The 25,100-nt window shown below is 44.8% G+C and overlaps 7 protein-coding genes across 13 annotated transcripts; 3 read left to right on the forward strand and 4 right to left on the reverse strand.

The window, feature by feature from the left end:
• Nucleotides 1-2: 2 nt before the first annotated feature.
• Nucleotides 3-11,789, forward strand: LOC128256411 (SPARC-related modular calcium-binding protein 2). Of its 7 annotated transcripts, none has more exons than XM_052986746.1 (11): nt 3-96; nt 4,683-4,968; nt 7,985-8,144; nt 8,641-9,143; nt 9,199-9,313; nt 9,603-9,875; nt 10,139-10,269; nt 10,331-10,611; nt 10,719-10,853; nt 10,914-11,053; nt 11,115-11,789. In XM_052986746.1, the coding sequence occupies exons 2-11, from the start codon at nt 4,894-4,896 to the stop codon at nt 11,174-11,176; spliced, it is 1,875 nt and encodes a 624-aa protein (XP_052842706.1). In that variant the 5' UTR covers nt 3-96; nt 4,683-4,893; the 3' UTR covers nt 11,177-11,789. The 7 variants fall into 7 exon arrangements, with proteins under 7 accessions (XP_052842706.1, XP_052842707.1, XP_052842709.1 ...); XM_052986747.1 differs by having other exon boundaries at nt 21-122; XM_052986749.1 differs by having other exon boundaries at nt 35-105.
• On the reverse strand, nt 1,568-1,985 carry LOC128256412 (defensin). Its single transcript, XM_052986753.1, has one exon. It carries the CDS (start codon nt 1,939-1,941, stop codon nt 1,660-1,662), a length of 282 nt encoding a protein of 93 aa, XP_052842713.1. The 5' UTR covers nt 1,942-1,985; the 3' UTR covers nt 1,568-1,659.
• On the reverse strand, nt 11,761-14,891 carry LOC128256410 (GPI ethanolamine phosphate transferase 1). The gene is made up of 2 exons (XM_052986744.1): nt 13,789-14,891; nt 11,761-13,730 (listed from the first exon to the last, which is right to left on the reverse strand). The coding sequence occupies exons 1-2, from the start codon at nt 14,564-14,566 to the stop codon at nt 11,830-11,832; spliced, it is 2,679 nt and encodes an 892-aa protein (XP_052842704.1). The 5' UTR covers nt 14,567-14,891; the 3' UTR covers nt 11,761-11,829.
• A 228-nt stretch (nt 14,892-15,119) lies between these two features.
• On the forward strand, nt 15,120-15,588 carry LOC128256521 (39S ribosomal protein L42, mitochondrial). The gene has a single exon (XM_052986934.1). It carries the CDS (start codon nt 15,142-15,144, stop codon nt 15,535-15,537), a length of 396 nt encoding a protein of 131 aa, XP_052842894.1. The 5' UTR covers nt 15,120-15,141; the 3' UTR covers nt 15,538-15,588.
• On the reverse strand, nt 15,564-17,132 carry LOC128256509 (cyclin-dependent kinase 10). The gene is made up of 5 exons (XM_052986918.1): nt 16,857-17,132; nt 16,725-16,797; nt 16,291-16,668; nt 15,787-16,233; nt 15,564-15,721 (listed from the first exon to the last, which is right to left on the reverse strand). The coding sequence occupies exons 1-5, from the start codon at nt 16,983-16,985 to the stop codon at nt 15,585-15,587; spliced, it is 1,164 nt and encodes a 387-aa protein (XP_052842878.1). The 5' UTR covers nt 16,986-17,132; the 3' UTR covers nt 15,564-15,584.
• A 120-nt stretch (nt 17,133-17,252) lies between these two features.
• LOC128256510 (uncharacterized) lies at nt 17,253-19,515 on the forward strand. Its single transcript, XM_052986919.1, has 4 exons — nt 17,253-17,725; nt 18,377-18,524; nt 18,583-18,945; nt 19,010-19,515. Exons 1-4 carry the CDS (start codon nt 17,530-17,532, stop codon nt 19,419-19,421), a joined length of 1,119 nt encoding a protein of 372 aa, XP_052842879.1. The 5' UTR covers nt 17,253-17,529; the 3' UTR covers nt 19,422-19,515.
• Nucleotides 19,438-24,680, reverse strand: LOC128256493 (nodal modulator 3). Its single transcript, XM_052986891.1, has 6 exons — nt 24,474-24,680; nt 23,797-24,343; nt 22,363-23,248; nt 21,655-21,833; nt 20,631-21,595; nt 19,438-20,567 (listed from the first exon to the last, which is right to left on the reverse strand). The coding sequence occupies exons 1-6, from the start codon at nt 24,614-24,616 to the stop codon at nt 19,688-19,690; spliced, it is 3,600 nt and encodes a 1,199-aa protein (XP_052842851.1). The 5' UTR covers nt 24,617-24,680; the 3' UTR covers nt 19,438-19,687.
• Between the last annotated feature and the right edge of the window lie 420 nt (nt 24,681-25,100).

Genomic DNA, 25,100 nt, shown 5'->3' on the forward strand with positions numbered 1-25,100 from the left:
AAGAGTCAGTGCAAATGGGAAATTGCTCGCGAGTGGTTGCTCATTTTTTGGCTCGTCATGCGAATGCAATCGAACCGCGTAATTAACCGGCAAAACGTTCGTAAAGTATAAGAAACCTACAAGTCGGTCGCGTCCAGCTATAATTTTTACATACTCTTATTAACCAATCTAATTGGCGTTAATTAAGTGTCGTGCATCCCTCCCACTCGCGATTCTCTTTCTTTTTGCTCGTTCGCGATCGTTTCTAGACGACTGTGTGCTCGGTTAATTGATAAGAACGAATTGTAGTCGCACTTTGCCATGTTTATTCAGCAAAACCCTAGAAAAACGGAAATGCAACAATTTCTATACCTTTTCTTTCTAGCTAGGGTCAATTTGTTGTTGACCCTGCTAAACGAAAAGTCGTGATCGCTGCTGAGAGATAAGAGATCATTCATTGAGCTAACTATGAATGAATGCTCTTGGAGAGCTTCGGAGAGATTAGACATTTCATATGGGTCCTATAAAGATTTCAAAATAAATTCTGGGAATGGGTCTTTAGAAATCTACAGATACATATTTATATCTTACATCATGCTACAAATATGGTAAAATAAATTTATGAAAATATATTTATTTGTTTAATACATTTTTGTCTTTATAGATAAATTGTACACAATTTGGGTTTCGGCTATCAAATTAGTACTAGCTTTCCCAACTTTGTCAATAACAACGACAATTTCCCTTTACGCATACACCTGAATTGCTTCGTTTTTTACAAACGACATACAGTCGTTGATCCGGCAGGTGGCACGTTTTTGGCGATTGTGCTCCTTCAGCTCTTGAGTGGGAATCTTTTTGTCCAAATAATGATTTACTGAACCCACTTCATTCGGAACTTTGGTAGCGAGTTCAGCCTGCACTGCGCAAACAGCAACGAGAGCTAGAGCCCGGATAATTGTGATCTTCATGGTGTGATCTCGAATAGAAAACTGTTCTACCTGGTTCAGCTTCGAATCGTCTTTTATAGTAAATTGAACCACTACCGGTTTATGATAATGATTCCATTTGTTGTTAGAGTTGTGAAAATAATTGTTTTTTTAATATGGTGATTCAAAAGGTATGCGGAATGTAATACATAAATGCAAAGGCAGTTTTCGTTTAGTGCATAACTAGACACTGACAAATCAAGCCGTTATGTGACATTGTAAGTTTATAATAAAAGATGATCTATCCAAATAAAAATGACTGACTTCAATAAACTCTTCATTTGTTAGTAGTATATTTACGCAACATGAGAAAAAAAATGCCTACCTCCCTACTAATACTGTTAGAAAATCAATAACCTAAGTTGCTTTGCCATATGCCTGATACATAAGTAAAAATTGTTAATTCGAATTGTTTTGAATTTACTGAAGGCTAAACTGTATCAGCTACGAAGGCAATAGTTATATACTTTTTTGTGATTAAATTTAAAGTCATAACCCCCATGGAGTTTTGCAGCATAATATCTTATTGTTATTGAAAACATTCTCTTTAGTTTATTTTTTTTTAATAAGGTTGCTAATACTTTTTTTAAATCTCTGACTAAGATATTTTAAATGGACCATTTATTTTGAAAATATTTACAATTTTTAGTTCTCATCCTGATTCGGATGATATGTCGGGATCTAAGCCAAATCAGCGACGGCAAACACAGACGGCCTTGTCGCTGCAGTATCCTCCCTTGAACCCCTTGGTAACGCAGTGGGCGGCACAGGCGGTGTGGTTCCAGTTCCATTTGGACAGAAGGTCGCAGGTGGCTCGCTTCTGGCGACTGTGTTCCACCAACGCTTCCTCCTGGGCATCCTGGCTCACCAGAGGATGATCCACTGGAGCCGACTCATCCTCGGGAACGGGTTGAGCCTGGACCACGACGGCCACCAAAGCCAAAGCAATTGCCAAGAATACGATGAACTTCATGGTGAAATATCAGAGGAAATACTGTCGTGCCAGATCGTGGTTTCACTTGGTTTATATAGCGATCGCGCTGGCAGCCGATTCGCCCAGGGACTCCCAGACGGTGACTTATTTTTCCATTGTCTCTTTTGCCATGCAGGAACACACGTCTCGGGGGTTTTTAAATTTTTTAGATCATTGCCAATGGGAGAAACCTATGTATATTTGCCTTCCCTTGAGAATATTAATATTTTTACAGATAAGAGTCAGTATTTGCAATAAGTCATTTTCATTTCTAGGGTTTTTAACGGCCCCTCAAGTTGTAGGCAATGAAGCGTTAACAAAATGACAAGTTTATGGTAGAAAGCTAAATCTACAGAATTGACCATTTTAATTGAGTAACGTCTATTAGTAATTTCAATGGTTTATAATTCCCAAACTATAATTAAGTTTTTAAAATCATGTCTGCAGTGATTTTAATAAACCGTGTGGTTGACAGGATACGCAAAAACTCATAAGCCTTAAGTATACAAGCATCCGAATTTTTGACTTGAAACTCTTAAATAGTTGAAATTCGCTGATCTAGTAGAATCTGGTAATTGCCTCGATTTCAAGCTAACTTTTTGATTGCGACCCAGTTGAAGGGCTGCATACAGACAAACAGTTACACTCAGATACTCCAATACGCAGATACATAAACACAGGCGACAATAAATAATTTCTACCGAAAAGTCTCTTCATAAAGCCAGGCAAATAAACAAACAAGAATCACACAATGATTAGTTGGGCTCAGCACACTGCGTCTGGGGCGGGTGTACTTGTATCTGTATCTGTATCCGTATCTGCGCGTACGTGTATCTATATCTATATCTGTATCTGTATCTGTATCTGCATCTGGTTCTGAACCCAGTTGAGCCGAGCCGACAATCCCGATCGAATCCCACGACCGTGGCTTTTTCAGTTCCTCTGCTCCTTGGCTGGCCGTTGCCTGTTTACCTTTGTTATCGACCAGGTTGTCTTGTCTTGCATTTTGGCGTCATACTGTCTGCCAGTCCACTCCACTTGAGTTCTTACCCCACCCCTTTTAACCGTCTCGAGGCCTATGCGTTTAACCATTTTAACACGGGGAGAAAATATGAAAAAGAGGTTGATCTATTTTGTTTAGGTCTAAACACATAAATCCTTAAATAACTTTAAAGTCGGTTCTATTATTTTGAATCTTAACTTTTATATTATTTTCGTAGACGGAAGGTGTCGTGGTCAAATTTGAATCAATCTGGATATGCCGGGGCATGGCGACATAAGGAATTTTGTATCTTTAGATATTCAATATCTTAAGATATCGCAGTCTGTGAGAAATTGGCTACAAGGAAAATGGCAGTCCTTGTAGTCAATTTAAAATTGTTCTTAATTTAATTTAATTTGGAATTTAAATGTGATTAAAATAAACTGACTGTAGGTCTTGTTTGTGAAATTCTACAACATTTAGTTGTTTTTCTTAGTGCATGTTCGATCGTCGAAGAAGACCACAAAACGAAGTGTGGCAAAGCCGAAAACAAAGCGGAGAAAGGGGCGGGTGTTCAAGGAGGGTGGGGCTGGAAAGGAAGAGGGGTATAAAATGGGCTGGGGGAGAGGGGGCAGTTATCGCTGCCGTCAGACTGTCTGGCAGGTTTCACACCGAAACGGAGACAGAGACCGGCAACTCCTCTCCATCTCCACCTCCTTCTCAAAATCCTCTCCAGCCGGACTCCTTGGCCAGCGGCTCTATAAATCACAGGAGCGGGGCCCTCGACGGCTCACGTTTTACCCTGACCCCCGCCCCTCCCCCGCTGACTGAGCAGCTGGTGCAACTGTTGGCCGCTTTGTTTTAGATGTTTTTTGTTGCTTTTGTTGGTGAGGCAACCTCTTGAGATGCACAAAGGAAGATAAATTTCACACGCACACACAAGTGCTCTCTCTGTCTGCCGGTGTGTGAATGTGATCGTTTTTTATGCTGCTACAGTAGAAACTTCCTAAGTATACATACCCTACATAGATCGATATTCCCCAAAATTGAACTTACTAGAACATACAATATATATTTTTCGAATATATTTAATTTCGCTTTCAACTCAACTCAACTTTCCTAAAATTAAATCAACATTTATTTGGCCAATCATAATAAATTAATTTGGATATGACTACAAAATCAATTTATTGATGGGCCTTTTCTTTATAGACGATAAGGTCCTTGAAAAACTATTTTTAGATTAAACTTTTTTTGGTTTTTACGCTGGATCTACTGTAACAAGTATTGGTATGATGCAATTTGGTCCCACAGTTTTTCGGTTTAACTAAGACAGGTTCCACTGTGTTGGCTGTCCAGTCTCCAAGAGTCGGAGTGGCAAAGATAAGATATTGGAAGCGACACGCCAGACACTCTGGCGGCGGCGGGATTCCGCTCTCTCTGCCGATCTCTCTCTGCTCGCCCTCAACCGCTGCCACTACCTCTGTCGGGGCCGCTCTCTCATGTTTTGGGCCACTCCACTCGAAGGCAAATGGCCAGTCGTGTGTGGAACTCGGCTACGATCGGTTGGTTTTTGGCTTTTGGCTTTTGCTCTGCAGCTCAGTGCTCCTCGCTACTCGCTCCTCACTTCTTCTTGATCGTTTTCGGGCGGTTTTCCAATCGAAACATACCAAAAATCGCACACATAAAGACACATTATATAAACAGAAGATCTACAACACCTTAATGCATACGCACACACCTCTCCCACTATAAATAGCCCACCGAAATCGGTAAATAAATAAATCGGAGAGCGGCAAAGTAAAAGTTCTAGGAAGAAAATCTAATTGTGACTTTGCGAAAAAGATGGTGAAATAAACGAAACACTTTTAATATAATGAGAGAAACGCACTCGATACAATAAACGCGCATACTTAACCAATCCCTAACAACAAGAACAGTTAATTGAAAAAAACGAACTGCAAAGTGAAATGTTGGCGAGATGTGTTTTGTTCGTCACCTGGCTGGCAGTCTTCATTGCGACTGGGAAAAGTGATGATCAGTTGGTAAGTTTTTCAACATAAGTACTCCGAAATCTAAATAAAATGAAACGGGTCGATTAAAATGTTGTTGGAGCCAACGACTGAATATTTACAAAGTTGTTACTGAATGATCATAATAAAACTGTTTTTAGAGAAGAATACTAGCTTGAATCATGTTGGAGGCCACTTTAAACAAATTTTAGAAAAACAGGAAACAAGCATTTAAGTTGACTTTTAATATCAAATGTACAGGTTATCAAACCCTTTTATAAGGTTACATACATAAGTGTAACATTAAATTCGTTATCCCCAAAAGAAAAGGGCCTTAAGGTTTTTAACCAAGCTACATACATATGTGTGTCTTGTAACAAAATAGTCTTAACCGAAGGAAATCATTATGGGTTATGAATTTCAAGTGCATTTTTTAAGCCCAAAAAAAAATTGGTGTGCTTGTTAGCGGGCCCTGCCAAACTTTCTGCCAAGGCATACATGTATACATATTATGTATGTACAAATGATCCACCCCATTTGTAAATCCCAAGAAAACACTTGAATATTCCAGGTATCAAAGGTACCAAAAGTCAGACAAAGAAGAAGCTGCGGCTGTTGTTCTTCACCTCTTCCTCCTCCATCTCTTTCTCCAGTTTGTCCGCCGCCGCGCTGTCTGCCAAACTCCAAAAGAGAGTCTGCCGGCTCCGTTCTTCTCCAATCCTCTCCTGCTCTTTTCCTCCTCTCCTGTCTTCAATCCCACACCTTGATTTTTGTTTTTGTTTGATCTGACCGACGAACGTGTTTCGTGTTCCTGCAGAAAAGAAGAAGAATAATAAGGGGAAGTGCAAAAAGGAGAACACAAAATGGTCACAAGTCAAAAGCGATTTCTTTTTTTCCTGGCTTTTTCCTTTTTTTATACCCTTATGTTGGATATTGTAATCTTAGTTGAAAAGCTGACACTCATAACGTTTACAAACGCTAATGCTGAAGAATTTGCGATTTGAACACTCTTCAAAACTCTTCAGTTTAAGAATACCATTATGTTTTCTTTCTAAATCCTTAAAATAATCAGTCTGCAAGGGTATGCACACTTCGGTTTATTAGCTAGCCATCCTGTCTTATTTAAATACTTTTTTTTTGCCAATGCCACTAAGCTGGCTGATGATGACAAAGTGTGAAGAAGTATTTAAAGTGTGGAGCTTGTTCTTCTGATTCTTCTCCGCCTATCGAAGCCTCCACTTCACCTCCTCGTTCGTCGAGCGTGAGAACTGTCAGTCAATAATTTTGTCGTTATCTTGGTAACAATCCTTGAACTGTCTCCATTTATAATTTGTGGCTCAGAGAGAAACAGAGAGAGAATAGAAGGGGAAGGGGCAACAGGGTGCCCCAGGTGGTTATTTTTAATCCAGGCACGTTTTTAAGATAACGCCCTATTTAAAACTTAGATAATCACATGCGAAACTGTCACTTGCGTTTCCAATCAGACATTCCCAAGTGCATGGGTGTGCAACACAAATAGTTCAAAGGGGTTTAGTTTTTGGTAAACAATTCGGTAATTGCTAAGTTATTGGTAATGTTGTCTTCAGAGCTAATGCTTTTTTTTTATGATCTATTTGTACAATTTGAAATAAACTTAAGCCGCTTGAGTATTATGTGTTTGCGGCGGTAGGTATACAAATTTATTTGTACGAATACAATCAATATTGCTTTCATTTAAATACATTCCTCCATTCCCAAATTTGTTAATTGGCTAATGGGGTATACATGTTCGACTTATAAACAGATGCTCCACACCCCACTTCTGAGAACAGCCATCGAATCTGCCGATTGCAGCAATATATGCCGTGTCTATATACGTTTGTCCAATATCTGTCTGTGCCCAGTCGGGAGTCGAAAATCACCTGCGCACTCCGATTTCCAGGCAGCGCGTGCTTGGCTGGCCACAAAAAGAATTCGAATTGTTTACCGACATTCTACATTATTTGTGTACATGCTGGGGCAACAAGATAACACTGGGACAGGTATTATTTGTGCTTCTCATAATTGTATAACATTTCTTGTTGAGCTCCTGGTGTTTATTGTCAGCAAAGAGGTCATGGGGTATACATATTTATATTTCATGGGTGTCTACATAAAAGTATAAAATTACTAAGCTGCATAATCCCTTCTTTTTCATATGATATTCTTTAAAATTTATGATCTGGCTTCTCTTTCCCAAAAATGTTGACTGCAGAATTAATGTGATAGTTAATCCTAGTTTATTGTTCATAGATATCTTTATATTTGTTATTCATTTTTTAATCCAAAAAGAAAAGTGCATAGATCAAATGACTCGAAGTGGTACAGAAGTTGGACAGTAGTCGCTAAGCTCACACACTTTAACAGCTATGAGCACCTCAATTAGTATTCTCATATCTTATCCGAAACATGTTTCAGTTATGGGACATTAAGATGGCTTGACGCATTTCACTTTTCAATAACAGCGAAATCTAATTAATGTCCGAGTGACACGACAAATAAAAATCAGTGGGCTGGCCGCAGCAAATTGGCGACAAAAGGCGCTGCACTGGCAAATCCCAAAGTGCTGGGCCTCCCCATACACATATATATACATATATACGTAGTATATATAGATACAGATGTCTGCGATTTACATACACGGGTCTATGTGATTTTGTGGGCTAAACAAGAATTTGCGCACTCGGCAGCCAGTTGGTCGAGCAGCAGGCTGCCATAATTTTGGTGCGGATTTCGGGGCTGTGTATTCGCGATGCCGTTCGAGTTATGGGCCTGACAACTTTGATTTTCACATTAGCCGGGTAGTCGGTGGGCCACCCCCAAACCCCCTTTTCAGCCGCCCCTGTCGGTCGTGGCCAACATTCGTATTCCAGTCAGAGGCGAGAGCCCAGACGCTTGGCGACTCGCAGACCTGGCCATAAGTGCAGTAAATCATTTTACGCGTGTTTGCCGAAGGGGGAGCGGTATATAGATATGGCCGAGACTTGGACTGACACCTCCTCCTCCGTCTCCTTCCGATCTCTACCTGCAGATGAAGCTCCCCGCCTGCGCCGCCAAACAGGGCGAGTGCGATGATAACGAGGGTTCCGTCTGCGGCACCGACGGCCAGACCTATCCCACCAGGTGTCACCTGCTGCGGGCGCAGTGCGGCGGCCACCAGGTGAGCCTCAAGTACAGCGGATCCTGCAATGGTAAGTATCGTTATAACATATTACTTTGGATGTACCCCTAGATGTAGTTACGGAATTCTAGCTCTTCTGATAATCAGGTTAAGCTGATGATAGTTTTCCTTTACCTAAGGTCGACATCAGTTCTTATCTTCAGTTTGATGTTTTGCCCAGATCTGGTCCAATAAATAAATTTTATATGATTTCCTGATATTTAAATTTAGTTTAATTCTTAATTGATTGCCTTTCAAAATGTAAATCAAGTCTTTTAATATTGCCAATAAAAGATATATTTTTCTTTATTAAGCCCAAATCCTTTTACACTATTCACCTGACTTTACCAAAATCTATTTTCTAATATGTTTTATGAGTTAAAACTCGATAAACAACATTTACAATATTATGAACTTAAATTCTAAGAACTGCGAAGGGAGAGTAGGATCTTAAAAACAATTTAGATGTAAAATTATTTATTTTACGTACAACCAACTGTAGTATGAATGTCTGTCCCACTTCTCAGCATGTTTGGAGGCGGTAAAATTCGCCCGTCGTCAGAAGGAACGTGATCCCGGATACTTTGTGCCCAAGTGCAGGAAGGATGGCAACTTTGCGGCGATGCAGTGCTACGGGAGCAATGGATGCTGGTGCAGCGACAGCCAGGGCAGGCCCATCGAGGATGACTCCAATAAATTCCGACGGAACGGAAAGCTCCGCTGCAGGGCTAATCGACGCGATCGCCGACGCCTGGCATCCCATCAGATTGGCTATAGTCCGGATACTTCCGCCTCCAAGGGAAGTGCAGAGACAGGATCTTCTGCCCACCGACCCTGCAGCAAGTCCGATCGGCTGATGTTCAACACTAATCTGATGCGCATGATCCGCAACGAGGCCCAGAGCTTTTTCCGCCAGCCCTCGCTGTCGGATTCCCACATACTGGAGTGGAAGTTCTCCAAACTGGACACGAATGGCAACAAGTTGCTCGATCGCCAGGAAGTAAGGGAGCTGAAGAAGGTCCTCAGGCGGGTAAGTAATTTATTTGGTGTGTCCTGGATGGTTTATACCTCTTGGTTTTATTTAGAATGTGAAACCTCGAAGATGCGGACGCACCTTTGGCAAATACTGCGATGTCACCAAGGATGCAAACCTCAATTTGCTGGAGTGGAGCATCTGCTTTACCAAAGAGTTTAACAACCGTGAGTAATGTCGATTATAATGTGGGTATGGAATTGCAGTAGGGTTTTAAATTAAGTTTTTAAAAAACTATTTTTTTTGTGCTTTACTGACATTATCAATTTTTATAGAGATTAATAAAGCATCACGCATATGATATGAAGCTTAATCCATTCAATAATAGTCCCAATGGGTTGTGCTTAAAATGAATACTAACTTCACCGCATGATCTTTGATGATAACCCACTTGGTATCATCATCATCTGTTCGAACCTTTAAATCATCTCCCACCTGTGTGTCACCTAAATCCAGGTAGCGCTGTCGTTGCCCTCCTATCCAGCAGTGCAGCTACCGCCCCGCCGCACTCCACCCACTACAGCATCCACAATACGAACCACCGAGGTCATACCAATACCAACATTATAGGTAGTGGCCACAATCCGCACTCGTACTCCGAGGATGTTAGTGGCAGTGATGAGCACGAGGACAACTACGAGGACAGCGGGACGGGTTACGGAGGAGAAGAGGAGGACTCGCAGGGTGCAGATCTGCCCAGCTCGCGAACCCACATCCCATCATTATATAGTACGTTGATTTGTGTGAAAGCTAATTACTTAAATCATTTTGCTATACAACTTTGAACAAGCATTGCATATACAAACTTTAAATTTATATATTTTCCTTACCCTTTTATTTAAACTCAAAGTGTTCCTACCCTGATTATTATATCTTAGATATCATTTCAACAAATATCATTTCGATGCTTCCTCAATATGAAATAAGATCCGATTGACTCTCATTTCATATCGTTTCTTTTCTGTTCGTTATCATTCTGCATGCTTCCAAAGGGCAGAATAAAATGTATGTTAACGCGCAAATCTTTACAGTGCTCAACTCGAAGCCAGAGGCAACGAGCCAGGACATAGAGGGCGAATCCAACTGCTGGATAGACCAGTCGATGACACGGGAGGAGCAGGGCGTAAGTGATGATGCATCTTTTATAGATTACCTTTTATAAACTAGCTTATGTCTCTGAACAGCATGGCGTTAAGAACGTTCTATTCGTGCCGCAGTGCCTGCCGGATGGTCGCTACCAGCGCATCCAGTGCTACTCCTCCACGTCCACCTCGTACTGCTGGTGTGTCAACGAGGATACGGGCAAGAGCATTCCGGGCACATCGGTGAAGAACAAGAAGCCGCAGTGCGACGAAACTGTGGTGGTGCGACCGATGAAAGGATGCACCGAGCCGCGCAAGACGCAGTTCCTCAAGGAGCTGAAGGCCTACCTCAACTCATCCCTTCTGCCAAGCATCACCACTGGGTAGGAAGGCATCCCATATAATCCAAAAAACACTTCCTGTTCCTACAATGAACTATTATTATTTAAAATTAATTTTCCACAATAATAAAAATTCTTTAACATTGCAGCACCAATTCTAGCACGTGGAAGTCAGAAGATGAGCGGATTGCCACGTTGAGCTTTGTCGTTCTGGACAAGAACAAAAATAAGTCGTGGGATCGGCGAGAGTGGAAGAACTTCCGCGATCTTGTCACCAGTGCCAGGTGAGCTGCCCCATATATTCTAACCTCGCGGACAATTCCTAAATATTTGCAATTCCCTAGCAATCTGCGCAGATGTGGCAAGAAGATGCCGCGCTACTGCGACGTCAATGGGGACAAGAAGATCTCGCTGCCCGAGTGGCTCAACTGCCTGCAAGCAACTCCGCGGGAAAGTGCCACCACAGCCAAGCCGGCACAGTCAAGTGAGTGAATCTTATTAATAGTATGTGGATATTTGGATACCAATTCGAGAAGAAATTCCAGATGAGACGGCCAGCCCAAAACTTCAGGGATTTAATCCGCTGGAGCGATATCTGAAAGATTAACTGGGAATATGAAATGCCCCATCCGTGCTGCTGCTGCTACTACTCATAAGATGCCATGACACACACAAAACCACACTAAAACACTCACCAGACTCCACCACTCAAAATAGGGAGGGTCGATTTTTTGGATTAATAAACTTTTAACTATGCTAAGTGACATTTTTTTTAAGAAATATAATTTCTAGCTTTGCACCACAAAACATAAATCATAATTTTTACATATCTCACATTAGTAGACAATCCAATCAGTAGGCAACATATATTTTTACAACGTTTTATTAATGGTATAATACTGAAGTTTCTGCACAATTGTAAAACACATAAAAATTCAATATCTTAGTATCTAATCCAGAAATCAAATATTCTAAGTTGTTACTTCAGAATTAAACTATACCTTATGTTCTTTGGTTCGTAGACACTTTAAACTTAAGTTACCCAGAATTTTTCCGTAGAACCCTCGATCTGCACAATAATTAGTCCAAGAAATCGATCCACCCCGAACCGCATATACACACAGACACATTCCTAGCATTAGATTCTATAATTTACATGTGTATGTTACTAATTCTTAATTAGTGTTGTAAATATTATCGGACATAAATGTTTAAGCTAAGTTAACAGTATGGTAAAAGTGGTTACACGGGTAGTTCAGCCTAGTGATGTTTGGCACTGATCACATCCCAGTGGATGAGGCGGAGCGGCAACCTCTTGATGTCCATTTCCTCCCATGGGATAACTCTCAGGAGCTGCTTGGCGGCGTAGAACAGCAGAAGGATAACGAGCGTAGTCACCTCCATGATGACGAAGTGCGAAATGGACGTGCCGATGTCCAGCCAGGAGCCCTGGTTGCGCACCAGGAACAGAAAGTTCAGACCCATCACATCGCAGATGAGTAGCAGGCAGATGAAGATCTGCTCTTCGTGCTGGCGCACAAACTCACTCTGGGCATAGACCACCGACATGATCAACACCACGGGCACGAGGAGCTTCAGCAGCACCAGACCCATGATCACAAAGGGGGCAAAGTGACTCACGTAGCAGCGCGCGATATTGGGATCAAAGGAGCTGATGGAGGCTATGTTTCCGGAGCCAAAGAGCGAAAAGAACGTGTACAGAAGCAGGGTGAAGGCCAGTCGGAGCGCTGACTTCTCCGCCTTCGCGTTCTGCGCCCTCAGGGTGAGACTCAGTTCCAAGGCCAGCAGCTGGACAAACACAGCCTCATAGGAGGTGCATAGTGTGGCGTACAGGGATCCCAAATTAAAGCCAATCTGAGCCAGACGCATATCCAGTCTTTGATCTTTGCTCAGCAGAATGGATGCGAAGGTGTATACCAGAAACGACCAGCTGGCCACCTTCAAAGGTGGAGGAATATTCCAACCATTTGAGTGCAGATAGGCACACACAACGGTTTGCAGCAGGATCAGGGCATTGCAGTATTTGGTGTGCGTTTTGTAACTCAATCTCGTCTTCGAATTCCAAAGTGAGTTCACAAGGATCACAATAACTCCAGCTCCAAGCAGGTACCCATTGCGATAGCCGACCGACAGAGGCAGCAGGGGAAAGCAGGCCAGGATCAGGACTAAGGTCAGCCATATGTAAAACTCTCTGCTCTTTGGTTTAAAGTTACTCCAACCATTGTAGCAGGCGAAGGCCAAAAAGCAGAGCGAGATCAGGCGTCGCTCAAAGAAGGTGAATACCATCAGCTCCGCGCAAGCTATAATCAATATAAGCTGCCACATTGTGGTCTGCAAGGCTGGAACACTGTAAGCCGCTGCTGGTGAGGAGGCAAAGTTTTGACTCCAAGGTTGCAGAGCCTTCAGCCAGACGAATAGCGGCAGGAGCAGATAAAAGGATATGTCTAGCGGTGTTCGTTGGCTCAGCAAGCAGATGACCAGCAGGATCACAGAACTTCCCAGGCTCAGCCTCACCAGCTTGGTGCTCCTCTCAAGGACCAACTCCACTTTTCCAGCCCTGTTCCGGGACAACAGGCGGTAGAGATAGAACATCCATGCCAGGAAAGTGGAAGTGGTACTCAATAGAAGCGCTCTACGGTAGTATCCATGGTAGTAATCGATGCCTTCAAGGGCTTGCACCATGACGGCTTGACTTTTGGCCATGGAAAGTGAATACTCCCTATTCTTCTTAAGCTTCAAGAAGTCATCTTTGTATCCCTTAATGACATCCGCTGAAAGCGCATCAAATTCGGATAAAACCTCCGCAAAAAATCCTTTTTTATGCTGCTTCAGCAGTGCCTCGTACTGCTCCAGAAGCTGCAAAGCGTTTAAATGGCAGGCCATGGCCTCGTACTCCTTGCTGACATTCATGTAGCCCACGGGTAATGTTCCGAAATTGTTCATGGGCGGCGGCAGACCCACCAGTGCCGACATCAAGGGTGTCAGCTGTGCTTGCTCCAGTTCGTGTAGCGGCATTGCAGGACCTTCATTGTTGGGCATAAATGTGCGACCTCCAGGATTGGAAACCGATCGGTAAACTCCTGCGCCCCAGAGCACAAAAGGAGTGTCCGTCTCATGGGCAGAGCCCGCACCATGGGCACCTGCAAGTGATCGGTTTGTTTTAATTCGGAACTAAAGGTTCCTACCACATTTGCTTACCCGAGTCGGTCATTCCATGATCAGCGGTCAGCAGGTACGCAGTGCGCTTGTCGGGAAACACCCGCTCAAATTCCTCATAGATCTCGTAAACGCCCCTCTCCGTCTTGGCCACATTCTGGAGAAACTTGGGCGAGCCCGGCTTGTGGACATGTCCGGCGGTATCCAGACCTAAAAGATGCAGGAAGAAGACCACGTGACTGGCCCTTTCCAGAGCCTCCCTCTTCCGCTGGATCAGCAATTTAACCCGCTTAAAAACCCACTCGTCCTGCTCATAGGTATCGTAGCCCGGCGAAAAGTCCAACTCGGTGTAGGAGCGGAAGTGCGTCCATCCCTTGGGCAGATGTGAGAACACGTCGAGGACGTCGTCGGCGCCCCAAGCGTAGGTCTGGGAGCTCCGGTTGAACACCGTGTCGAAGTCGATTGGGTTCTTCTTCCAGCCACGCAGCACAGCTGAAGGATCCTCGTACAATCCGGCGATCAGGGTTATGTGGCCGGGTCGCGTTTCCGTGGGCACGCGAGTGCGCGACACGCCCACCACGCCCTCGCGCGTGAAAATCTTGCTCAGGTGCGGCACATACCGGCAGTTCTCCTCGAAGAAGGAGTCGGCTCGGAATCCATCGGTCACAATCAGCACCAAACGCAAAGCCGGCGCCTCCAGTCCGTAAACTATTGGACGTTTCTGCGGAGTCAGACCCGTAATCACAGGCGAACGGAAGTAGATTACGAATATGGAGCCCAGGAGCAGTACGTGGACCACCAGTGCGTAGGCAATCCACATCGCGGCCGGAATGTTTGTTTTCAAATGACAATCAGCTGTGAGGAGAAGTGAGTAAGTGGTATCGAATACTCAAACCGGACTAGAAGGCAGTCAGTGATGGCAGAATCTAAGAGCTACTGTGGAGGTTAATGTAAAATGTAAAATAGCTATTTTAAGGTCAAATTCAGCTTCTAACCATTTTTGTTCAATTAGTATTCTTGATTTGCACATATTTATTTCGTAGCCGCTTCTAATTTTATGTTTGACAAATTGGAAACAGTTTTGTTACTGATTTTGTCATCTCTGAAGAAATAATGTTCTATCCTAATATTAAAAATGAAAAATGTCTAGGAAAAGCAGAAAACCAAACTACTGGATTTTTTAAAAACCAATGGAACATTTTTATTTGCATATATTGGTCGTTTGAAGAAAACCCTGTTAAGGGCCTTAAAATATTTTTAAATTGTTAAAATTAATATAAAAGAAATCTATACTTCTAGCTAATAAAGCTAATAAAATATTGCTATACCAAGCCAAAGGGTCAACAGTGCCCTTTGGTTCGATACATTTCCAGCTGTTCAGTTATCGGCGCGTGTATGTCATATCTAAACGTAAAAATGTCAGCGGCACGTTTATACGGAGGTTTTCGTTTATTTTCCTCGAGTGCCGTGCAGCGTAATGCCGTGGGCGGCAAAAGCCTGGTGGAAGCCGTGGCGGTGACCCGGAGTGGCCGCACAATTGTAGCCTGGCACCCGGACACACCCGTTCCCTATGAGAACACTCAGCCGCTTCCCCAGATCGCCGAGGTTCAGAGCTCATCGGTGGTCAAGGAATCGGCGCTAAAAACGGCGATGCGGGCCTTTAAGAGCAAGCATCCGGAGGTGGCCCGCCAGGAGCTGATGCAGCTGACCCACACGACCAAGCACCGCTGGTTTCCCCGCGCCCGCGACAGGAAGGCCAAGCAGACGCCGATGGACCGGCCGTACCTGTAATTCTCCACCCAGGGCATTGCATAATATACAAATAAATTCGTTCTCGTTTAATCCATGCGCTGGCGCTTGATGAATACATTGAGCAGATCGGAAATGGGAATGTCGGCGGGCTGCTGAGCGGGCGGAGCTGGTGCAGAGTTGTTCCGGTGCTGCGGGAAAGTGGGCATCATGCGGGGGTCACAAGCTGAAAGGTTGAAAAAGTTGCATTATTCGGAAGAATTGAACCACTAACGAGGGCAACAGTCTCACCTTGTGGTGGGTCTACAAAATATTTGCTATTCAGGCACTCCTCGGCGGTGGCTCTGGTGTTTGGGTTGTAGATAAACAATATGTTCAGAAGATTCCTGCCCGACTGACCAATCGCGTGGAACTTGATCTTGAGATTATTGTATGGCTGCTGACTCAATGTAAAGTTCTGCAGGGCGGGCAGTTCGGAAAAACCAGGCCAAATGGACTCCGATGGAGCTCCCAAGAGATCAATAATCATGTCCAGCTGGGCAATCTCCGAGTTGCCCGGAAGCAGTGGCTTTCCGAGCAGCAGCTCACCCAGAATGCAGCCAAAAGCCCACATGTCTACCGCCGTTGTATGTGTCCGGCAGCCCAGGAGCAGCTCCGGCGCCCTGTACCACAAAGTGACCATCTGCGGAGTCATGGGTTTCGGGGGATTGCAGAACATGCGGGCCAGTCCAAAGTCAGCTGGGGATTGGAACAAGATTAGCCAACAAGAAGCTTTAAATTGGTCCTTCTACTTGCCAACTTTGATGCAGCCCTTGTCGGTCATCAGGAGATTGGAAACCTTCAAATCCCTGTGGATCATATAGCGCGCATGAAGGTACTTCAGGGCGTTTAGCACCTGCAGGGTGATGCACTTGACCTCGGACTCGGTGAAAGGCTGCGACATGTTGTCCAGCACGGAGGCCAGGTCCTGCTCGCAAAAATCCATCACCAGGAAGATGCTGTCCAGGCTCTTGCCCACAACAACCTCTCGCAAACGTACGATATTCTCATGCTGGCACTGCTTCAGGATCATGATCTCGCGGAGTCCACTGACAGGCAGGCCATCCTTCTCCTGATCCATGCGAACTTTTTTGAGGGCCACGATCTCGTTGCTGCGGGTGTCCCGTGCGCGATCTGTAAAGGATTTCCGGTTGAGCCAGTGGTTTAAATGCCTGCAAAGCTTAACTTACAGACAATTCCATAGCTGCCTTCGCCCACGCGATTTAGTTTCTCAAACTCAGAGACAGGACGACAGCGACCAAACTAAATATACTAAATATGTCAAAAACTCTCGAGGGGATTACTCAAATAAACAAACTAACCAGATTCTGCTCGGGAATAGGCATTGGAGTGCCGCTGTTCAGGGAAATGAGGAAGCCCTTGCGGGTGATGGGCGCCTGGGGATCCGGAGCCGGATTGGTGTCCATTTCGTTTGACTTTAAGCTGGACATAACTCAAAAAACCGGCATTTATATGTCAAAGTCAAAGAATGTTTACAATATTATATTAGAGATGGAACTTCTTGCTCGATAGCTTTGGGACCCGCCGATAACCCGTTAGAACTTTCAGGTCCGATTAATATTGGCGCGCTTTTACATAACATTTGAAATCTATTCTGGGAAAATCGCCACCCGGCAATTAGCCCCAAGTGTCGTAATAGCTACTAATTTAATTGAAAACAAAAGCGCCTGGAAACGCGGGCACGACTTATGAAAGTGAAATTGCACCAGTTTAAAGAAATTTCAAATGCATGTCTTGGGCATTAAATTCGTCATTGCCGGCTCTACGCATGTGTGAAAATCTGCGCATAAAGCCGCAACAACATCGCTTTAATTATCACCCTGAACTTGGAGCGGTTCGCCGATGGCCGGTGGTATAAAAGCTGGATCCCCGGCTTCGAGCTGCATCATTCGGTTCTGCAGTGACCAACCAAAGCTAAAGGGATACCAGCTTTTCAACTACGAACCGCCAGAAAACTAAAAAACGTCTATAACAATGCACAAGAACACCATTTGGTACGGAGCCGTGCTTTTGCTCGTCTACTTCACCCTGGTCTTTTGCGAGGTAACGGATAACGTCGAGCCACCGGCAGAAGTGGATAGCCAAGCGGAGGACAGCTGGGAGAATCTCGGCCGGGAGTTGATGGAGTTCGAGGGACGCACTCGCCGCCATCGCCACCACATGTTCTGGTGTAAGTAAATCAAACGACTTTTTCTAAAATCCCAAATTATTCAAAAGAAATATCTAAACCTTAAAACAAGATACAAATCAAAGACTTTTTAGAATCACAGATTTAAAAGAAATATCTAAATCCTAAAGCAAAATTATAACTTTAAAATTTTAAATTAAATCCTAAAATTGATATACAATCTTAAAAATCTTGATCATGCATCTAAAAAATTGTTCAACCTATAAATATTCTTTCCAAAACTTTTTCAACAAAGTTACCTAATAAGAGCTACCAAAAAAATCAAATCAATATGCAGGTGTTATCAAAAAAGCCTAGTTTATATAATAATTAGCGAGCAAGTATTACAATTATTCTAATCGTTTTGATCAGCATAATAACATCTTTTGGGCGCGAACCACCCCACTTTCTTTGGAAAGTTTCTCCATAGCTCAAGTCCCAGACGCACCTCATCCAAATTGGACGATCACGTATCGCTCTCAATTAACACTTTTCACTTTCAATCTTGGGCATATCATAGATATTGTTTAATAAATGGTCGTGAAACCCCCTTTAAAATGTAGAATTTCGAGCAGTGAAAGTTTCTCGGCTCTGATGCAATGGAAATTATTTAACCTTCTGGGTGTTTATATATGTATGTATCTTCCTCAACAGATCGTCACCTGTGGCCCATTGCCATTGCCTACTGGATCAAGGTGAAAGTGGTGATCGTTTCCTTCTTCGTGGGCAGTGCCATTTACTTGGGTCTCCGCTATTTCTGGCCTCATGCCAGGTGCAACCAGGAGATCATCCTGGATCATCCGTGAGTGATCTTTCGTAGTTTGATTTTGGCACATTTTTTAACATGAGCTTTCCTCTAGTCCTTCGTCTTTCTCCCATCACGATCACATTCCCTACTCCCTGGATCACGATCACTCGGACCACTACGATGGCCCCACTTCGTATGACTCCAGCTCCAGCTTCGAGCCCTACTCCGGCTATAGCAGCTATGCCGGATCGGACATTGTGTCCGATGTGCACAGCGACTACCATAGCGAATCTCCCTCGGGTCCTGCTGGTCCGCCAAGTGGCCCAACTGGTCCCGTGGACACCCGTCGTCGGGGCAGGCGTAGCACTGGAGATCAGGCCCATTTGATGCAGGAGGAGGAGGAGTCGGAGCAAGTGGAGATTGTGGACGAGGAGATCTCAGAGAGTGTGGCCCGCCAAATGCCCGCTGAAGAGCAGTAAGTGCTTGGGCTATGACTTTTCCAGTGACAATTTGGTAACATTTTCTTGATCTCCCTACAGAATTGCCGACTTTATGTTTGCCTTCTTGGGTCTGGACTCTAAGGCCTGCCGCCGCCGCTTCGTCTGCGAAATGGAGTTCCGCTCCAAGTTGAATCCCATGACCAGCATGGCCTTCCGCATTGTGGGTCGTGGCTTCTTTGAGAAGTACACCAACGCCAGGAATCCGGAGGCCAGGGCCACCAGCTTTGGTGAGTGTGCTGCCGTCAATCCCGAGTGCATATTCGTGGAAAACGGCGAGGAGAACCCCGCGCAGGAGGAGCAGCAGCCGGAAGAGGAGCAGCTGCAGGCAGCCACCGAGGAGTCCGCAGCAGAGGATTCCCAGAACGAGATCAACCTGCAAGCTGAACGGCGACATGCCAAGCACAAGAATCGCAAACTCGGCTCCATTGCCGAGCACATCCTGATGCACTAGAAAAAGGCCAGCTTAATTAATCTATTTATTTGTATTTATTTATTTTAGCTATAAGAGTGAATAACGAACACAAAATAAACTTGCCTCAAATCTATTTATGAAAAATGTGAAAAAATTACAAAGTCTGCTTAAATGCAATTCAAAAGTAAGAGTTTAAGTTACAGGGTTAAACAAAATCTCACAGAAACAAAAAACCCAATGAATACCTACCGCGAATACCTCGAAATGTGACTAAATTGATCAACTAATGCGACTATAAGTCGGGACTAAATCTTCTTGGTCTTTTTCTTTTTGATGGCATTGATCTGATCGGCCATCTGCTCGATCTCGCGCTGATTGATGGGCTCGTTCTTGCGCACCTGCACCTTGCTCTTCTGCCGTTCGGCAAGATCGGCCACCAGATCGTTGATCTTGCCCCACACGAAGCTGAGGAAGCTGGTGGCCAGGTCCTGCTTGAAGAAGGCAATGGCCACCAGAGCGATGAGCACCAGCGCCGAGATGGAATTCTGGTTAAGATCCGCTTCGGCGGCGCGCACCTCTGGCTGGAACTCCAGCTGGATGAACACGGAACCCCGGTCGGCCACAAACGTGGACGATGGCAGCTTGTAGGTATACGTTTTGTCCGAGAGCGTGGACTGCAGCTCCACCACGTAGCTCTTGCCGTCCAGCGGAATGCGCGGGAAGAACACGGTGATGCCAGGATTAAGTCTGGCCTTGGGATTCACCGGAGTGCCCACGCGCTGCGAGAACACCGGGGAATCGGAGTTTCCTTTGCGGTACATCACAATGCGCAGAGTTTTGTAGTGTTCGTTGAGTGTGGCCGTCACCCGGGCGGTGATGTCCACAATCTTCAGGGGGCTAATGGCCACCAGGTTGATGTCGCGCACATCCTCGCTGCCCACCTTCACCGTGTGCTGGGCGGGAATGGATCGCTCCACGCTGTCCTTGTCGGGCAGCACGCGCACGGAGTAAGTGCAGCCGGGCTGCAGGCCGCGGATTCTGTACTGTCCGTTCGCCTCGCTGGTGGCTTCCTCCTGCTGCTGCGGACAGCCCTCCTCGGCGGTGGCCTGGACATTAACGCCGGCGAAAGGATCACCGTTGAGGGACGTCACTGAGCCAAAGATGGAGTATGCAAAACGCTTGCCACTGGAGTATAAGAAGCAGTAATTTCACACCTTCTGAAGAATCCCCAATCAAATGAACACTTACGTGAGTGTAACAGCAACCGTTTCGCCATCCTTGATCTCAATCATCTTGGAGTTGGGCTCGAACTTGTACTCCTTCATCATGGGTCGCAAGTAGTATTGCGATGGCGACAGCGAGTGGAAGTTAATGGCACCATTATCGCCGGTGACCAGGTTCTTGCGATAGCTTTCACCGCCGCTCAGGGAAAGGAGCACTCCACTTAAGGTCTGACCAGCCTCGTCCTTGACAACCACGCTTATCTCACACAGTTTGTGGGCACTAAACGACGCCGACTGGCGGTTGTAATCACTGAACACATAGGACTCCTTTTCGGCCTTAAGGTCAAAGGCCAGCGACTCCTCAATGGGACCAAACTTAAACTCTCCCGTGATGGAGGTGAGGATTTCTAGGCTCTGCAACTCCGGCTGATCCGGGAAGGACAGTGTAATTTTGGCATCCTTAATTGCGGGAACCACCTTGCCACGCAGGATCAAGCCCCTGGTGGCCACAAAATTGAAAGCAATATCCACACAATCGCTGGCACCCACAATCTCCTGTTGCTGCGGCGCAAACAGCAGGACATCGCTCACAGGCGTAATGCGAAGCACCTGTTCCGGTTTCAGATATGTGTCATATCTGTAGGCAAACTTGCCATCAACCTTGTGCGACTCAGCAACGGGAGTGATAACCTCCTGACCCAGAGCCTCCGATTCCAGCACAAGTTTGATGGACTCAGCCGTGGGTTCAGTGGACAGGACACGAATGCCCGTCTTGTGGGACACGGCATTGATGATCAGGGTTTGCAGCTGGTCTGGCTCCGGAGTGATGAACTTGCTGGGCAACGAGCTGTCGTAGGTGTGGCATCCTTCCAGCTTGAAGTCATAGCTTCCGTACTTGTTCACGCAGAACGTGTTTACTCCGGACGCAATCTTCAGTGTTTCCGTGGGCGCCTTCGGCTCCGAAGGTCCAGTAACATGGGTGTATTTCATCTTTAAGAAGGGCGACAGAAATTAGATACTATTTAATCAGTCTGTTTTACTCTACTTACCACTGCCCGGTGGCTGGAGATGATGGACACCTCGTACCCCTTGTGCACAAATGGTGGTGCATCTTCTTCGGCGGAGGCCACGTTCAGGAATACACGGGTCGACTCGTAGCAGAGATTGCCCTGGGGAATGGTCAGTTCATAGGGTCCTGGCAGCATATCCTTGAACACGTACTTGCCACCTGCGGTTGGAGAAAAAGTGTTAGTTATATTCTTTGAACAAGTTATCGTTCATAAAGGAGGTTATCTTTCAAAAATCTAAGTTACTTTACCAACAAGACCTTATCTCTATTTGTATTTTATGATACTTATCAACACTTAGTTGCAACGTGGTAATTGGTGTCAACATATTTTTGGTACCGTAAGGCTTAATACTTCATTTCAATAAAAATTCCATCTATACCAAAAATATTTATAAGCTACATGTTGTATATGATTTATCATTTCCAAAGGTTTTAAATTGAAGAGAGTATAATCCCAAGTTTCACATGTTCATATTTTTAGTAATATTTACAAGGTCTTTAAAATTTGTAATTCCAATTAAAATTTGAAAGTAGCACAGAGAACAGACTTCTACACTTTTCCGGCACATTTTTCAGTATTGCTGAGGTACCTTCTTCAAAAAACCCCCTCTTATTTCTTCTGTTATTGTTTCTAAGGCCTAATATCTTAGTAAAGTTCTTATAAGTATCCCCATTAAGGAGCACTTACGATGAGCACGGGCCTTCCACTTGTTCTCCGTGGGCTGTCCAGTGGCGTCCAGAGCCTGCAAAGTGACCTCGGCGGCCGTGCAGGTGGCGGTGGCATCGGACAGGCACTGGAGTTCGCCGCGAATCTTGGCGCGCAGCTGGGAGAAGGTAATGCCATTGACAGGTGCATCTCGCACCTCTGTCTGCTGCTGCACGGGGAAGAACTGCACGCCAGCTGCCTTGTCGGCATCCGTGGTCAGGACTTCAATGATGTATTTGCCCACAGGGAGGAAGGCACACCAGCTTCCACTCCCTGCCTCTGTTGTCGCCGTCGTGTGGAAGGTGGAGCCGCTCTTGGTCAGTCCCACGTTGTGGGATTTCGGGGACACCACTTTGCCGCACACCTCGTAGGCAGATGGCACAATTGTGGGCAGCGATGCAGTGTTGATCTGGGCCCTGACTTGCAGGGGCGAGAACTGGAGCTGCGAGGATTCCACCTCGATGTTGACAGTGCCGGCCTTCAGGTTCTCCAACGTATACGAGCCCTGGGCATCGGTCTCAGCCACCTTCTTTCCGTTCACCTTGACAACGGCCGACTTCAGAGGTTCTCCTCCCGCTGAGGTCAAAACCTGGCCAGAAACTGTGAAGCCCGTGATCTTGAACTCCTCCTTCAGCTGCAGCGTGTCCTTGCCCACTTCCAGCTCCAAAAACTCGGGGCTCAAATGCAGTTTCAGCTTGGAGTCCAGATTTATAGCCTTCACCAGGTACTTGCCGGAGGGCACATTCTTGAATATATACTCTCCTGATTTATCTAGTTGGGAGAAGCAGGAGGCTGCAGATTCGTAGTCACTTTTGGCACTATTTGCCGGCGCTGAGGAAGATTTCTCGCATTTTGGCACTAGAGATTGCTGGAAAATTGAGTGTGATTCAAATTAGTTATTGGTTCGGTTGAAAATTTGGGTCTTTCTGGGCTTTAATTTTTCTGGATTTTAAATGTGTAATACATTTTAAGTCTCAAGCAATTAAACATAAAAAGTTGTATTTCTAAACAGAAAAAATAATTAATTAAGGAAGAAACTAAGACTTCAAATGTAGTAACAAAATCCTAAATTTTAGAAATTAATATTAAGATTTAAAATTTTTAGTTTTGCAGATTTTTGGTAAAAGTCTGTGAATTAAACACCAAAAGCTAATATGAAAAATTTAAAAACTTGAAAACCCTGTTTTTATACAGAAAAATGTAATTAATTGAAAAATTTAAACTAAAATGTGTTAACACAATTGTGAATTCTAGAACTAAATATTTTAAATTTGTTATTACAGTTTAAAATATTATTGTGTGTAAGCTTAAAATGTTATCATTTAAAATATGACCATTTAAAATATTTACTTCTAACTCTTTCGATAGAAATCAGTCAATTAAAAACCCAGAACAGACGGATTATGACCAACTTACTCCATTCTTTTTGTAGATAGCCACACCCAGATTTCCGGGGAGCTGTGTGCTGGAATCGAAGCGGCCAGCCACATCAAAACCGGAGACGACGAGGGAGTTGGCCGGCAGCTCGGTGTTGCCGCTGACCACGACCACGTTGTGCTCCGCCTTGGAGAAGTGCCACCGCGCGTGGGTAGCCTTCACCACATAGTTGCCGGGTATGATAGGCGTGAAGGAGAACACACCGCTGGCATCGCTCTTGGTGCGCCGGACTTCGCCCTGCTCCGAGCGCAGCTCCACATCCACGTCACGGGCTCCGCCGCCGGTGGCGAGGGCCACCTGACCGGTGATTCCGAAGCCCTTGAACACGAAGTTCACGTCGCGGCCCTGGCTGCACACGTCCGTCCTGCCGTCAAAGTTCAGCTCCACCTGTTCCGGCTCGAAACTCCATCCCGGTGGCGGCGAAATGCTGAGCAGGTAGTCGCCCTTGTCGTAAATGGGCAGGAAGTAATAGCCATTTGAGGGTGAGCAGTCCGTCTTGTCCTTCAGGGATCCCTGCTTGGTCAGCCTACGAAAAAAGCGAGAAATTAGGTTAATCACATACCAGCTAGTCGGTTAATTTATTATTCAATTAGCGGCCACCATGCGCCCAAAATCTTATCAGGTCATCCCCTATTCAGAAGGGAACTGCTACTCACAGCTTGATCTCCACCCGGGAAAAGTCGATCTCGGCGTGGCTCTTGATGAATCCCCCGCAGCCGACGACTTCCACTTCGCCGGCATTGGCATTTTGGAAAAGTTTAATTAATAAAATTAGAAAAAGGCCGGAAAAAAACCTCATTTTGACTACGTGCCCAGAGTGACCAGGGCTGCACCTTTCAAATACGGGCGACAGTGTGACCGTTCAAACATACTATTCGTTTTATGGTAATTTACTAAAAAACACTTTCAAATTGCCAATACCATAAAGAATACCACCAAAATAACGGTCTTTAAAATGTTTCAAAAATTATGAGGTTTGTGAAGCAACTTTTCATTTTCAAAAAGAAAACAGTAAAAGCAAAATATTTAAAATGTAAAACCCGTTTTATTTTGTTACGTTTTAAATTTTTTAATTTTGCAATAGTTGCTTGAAGTTGCCCGTTGTTCCTTTTTTTTTACAGCTGTGATATTTTTCAATAAACTGATTTCAGTTAGCTTTGTCATAAAGAATTAAAAACTTTAAGCCCAATACTGATTGCCGATTTTGTTTGGTCATAAATCGCCCGATAATAACGCGGATAACATTATCTTTAAGCGTTAGTCATTTGGGGCGCCGACACTAA

Source organism: Drosophila gunungcola (genome assembly GCF_025200985.1).
Source record: "Drosophila gunungcola strain Sukarami chromosome 2R unlocalized genomic scaffold, Dgunungcola_SK_2 000020F, whole genome shotgun sequence".
NCBI lineage: Eukaryota > Metazoa > Arthropoda > Insecta > Diptera > Drosophilidae > Drosophila > Drosophila gunungcola.